Source organism: Vigna angularis, chromosome 3 (genome assembly GCF_016808095.1).
Source record: "Vigna angularis cultivar LongXiaoDou No.4 chromosome 3, ASM1680809v1, whole genome shotgun sequence".
NCBI lineage: Eukaryota > Viridiplantae > Streptophyta > Magnoliopsida > Fabales > Fabaceae > Vigna > Vigna angularis.
In genome coordinates, this window is record NC_068972.1 from 12,824,681 (window position 1) to 12,827,367 (window position 2,687).

Below are 2,687 nucleotides of genomic sequence, written 5' to 3' on the forward strand. Positions count from 1 at the left end.
GAAGCTGCAGTTCTTTAGGCTTTTGCTTTATATTGCATCCACAGAGAGATCATGATTACACTTCCTTTCAAATATTGTATAATTATGAACAATACTCGATTAAGAAATATTTTATACATGCATTCCTTGGAGCCGTTGAAAGTTGCTCAACTGGCCCTTTAGCACCTTTCCACTTTGTAAGGCAGGTCCCAATAATTCTTAGATTCAACCGACTACATGGTTTTCAATATATATATATATATATATATTGTGTCTCTTTCCCGAGTACTAAACTCGACGGTGCCCTTGGAATCAACAAAAAAAAACAATATATCTATATAAATAACTCTTCTGTGTATTTCCACTCTCTTATTCATGGGGAATTATTTTGCCTTTTAATAAATTGTTTAATTTTGTTTTGATTCGGTTGTCTTGTAATAAAAATGTAGATTGATCACCCAATAGATATTTATCGGTGAAATGATTTGGTTTTGCATGGATATGCATTCACCATCCAGATACGGTCAGAATATAAAGGTGATAAGTAGTTTTCATAAGAAAAGTGTGTACAGTAACAGTTTCGATCTAATAAAATGATCATTGATTACTAACACCTAATAGTATTATTTTGTTGTTTTACAAAACATCATAAATCAAGACACCAATAACTAAGCTACAAACAACAGATATAATGAAAATAGAACAAAAAAGGTTTTATCACAAGACAAACATCTAACTTTTGTTTCTTCTCAGCAGGATGTGTTGTGCTGAGAAGAAGTAACTAAAGAAGTAAAAAACAGAACAGAGTAGGAATGAATATATACATACGGATGTTTGATCGATGGTAAGATTAGTTCATGATTCATCGTTGTGCCAAGAGAGGACGAGATCTTGCAAGGCATTTTTCCAATCACCCCAGTGATGCTCCTCAAACTCTAACGCACCCTCCACGACCTTCACGGCCACCAGAAGAAGCTGATCCGGTACAATCTGAAGCACCTCGAACACTAAAGCCACCTTTCCTTTCAACAATGCAATTGCACCGTTAATGGCTTTCCCAGCCTCAACCTTAAACCCCAAAATCCCACCCACTTCCTTAAGCTTCTCCTCCACCACCTCCACGCGAGCACTCGAAGTGAATCTCTTCTCCCTCCTACTACCCCCATCCGACGTCGTTTCGAACAGCCTTGTTAAATTCAACCCCGAAGACATCGATATTATATCAAAAGCGTTCACACCCGAACACTTAACCCCTTCGTAATAACAACCCTTCACATAAACGTTATCCCACCCAAACGCGCTTTCCTCCGCCGTTTCCGGTTTCAATGATTTCTTGAACCACGGGTTCCCAAACAGAGCCTCCAAACCCATTCTTGTTTCTGGGTTCGGGTCCAGTAATTTATATATAACATAGCGTGCCGGTTTTGATATCCAGTCAGGGAACTGGTAATCTCTCCGGGAAATCTTCTTGTACATCGCCGGAATGTTCGTGTCGTCGAACGGAAGGTAGCCGGCGAGGAAGACGTAGAGAATGAGGCCGCAGGACCAGGCGTCGGCCTTGGACCCGTCGTAGCCGCCGTTCTGGCGGAGTATCTCGGGCGCTGTGTACGCTGGCGTACCGCATGCGGTGTGGAGAAGGCCGTTCTTGAGATGCTCCGGCAGAGCGGAGAGGCCGAAGTCGGAGACTTTGAGGTTTCCTTCGCCGTCGAGGAGGAGGTTCTGCGGCTTGAGGTCGCGGTGCGCCACACCGTTGCGGTGGCAGAACCGGAGCGCGGAGACCAGCTGCTGGAAGTATCGGCGCGCTGTGGACTCCGGCAAACGGCCGCGACGGGAGATTCTAGCGAAGAGCTCGCCTCCGGCGGCAAGCTCCACGATGAGGTGGATTTTGGTCTTTGTGGCCATAACCTCGTGGATTTTAAGGATGTTAGGGTGGTGGTGGAGGCGGCGCATGGCGTCAATCTCGCGGATTATGCGGGGCTCCATGCCAGCATCGACGGTTTTGGATTTGTCAATAATTTTGACGGCGAAGGTGGCGCCGTCAATTAGGGATCGTGCCTGATAGACCTTGGCGAAGCTTCCACGCCCGAGGAGGCGAGTCAGCTGGTATTTCCCAAGGATGGTGAGGGAGCGTGGTGACGGTGGCGGTGATGGTTGGTGTTGCAATGGCGGTTCCATGGTTGTGCGTTGAACAACGGAAGAGTGTTGTAACCCACGGACAAGGTGTATGGGCAAAAAATTGGGTTTATATAGAAGTTTTGGTATGGGTTTGGGATGTTTCGCTTTCACCGCGGGGGAAAGAGAATACATCGGTTGGCTTCCACTCTAAATTAAAATTCCTTTTATTTTTTGAATGACAGTAAAATACTTTCGTAAAAATAGAGATTTGGGAAATAGAGAGGAAATTAAGCTTAGAAGGAGCGTAGTATATTTTTAGCTGGTGCTTGGTGGTGAGTCGTCATTGAAACAAAGTATATGGTTGACTACACTACTTTCCACATTTTAATAAGGTGGAGGACGCCACTCACTTCCATATTTTTTTCAGTTGCTAAGGAAGACGTTTTTTTTTTCATGCTCGAATATGAAATTCCAACCTTGTGTTTTCTATTGAACTCATAGGACAAATAAATTCTTATCCCTTCTCTCTAAACCGAAACTTCCTCCCATTAATAGTAATTTTCATTCTTTCAATCCTTATTCTCTTTATTATT

General features: G+C 43.8%; 1 protein-coding gene across 1 annotated transcript; it reads right to left on the reverse strand.

The window, feature by feature from the left end:
- Positions 1 to 557: 557 nt before the first annotated feature.
- Positions 558 to 2,238, reverse strand: LOC108325058 (CBL-interacting serine/threonine-protein kinase 4). Its single transcript, XM_017558050.2, has one exon. The coding sequence runs from the start codon at positions 2,152 to 2,154 to the stop codon at positions 835 to 837; it is 1,320 nt and encodes a 439-aa protein (XP_017413539.1). The 5' UTR covers positions 2,155 to 2,238; the 3' UTR covers positions 558 to 834.
- Between the last annotated feature and the right edge of the window lie 449 nt (positions 2,239 to 2,687).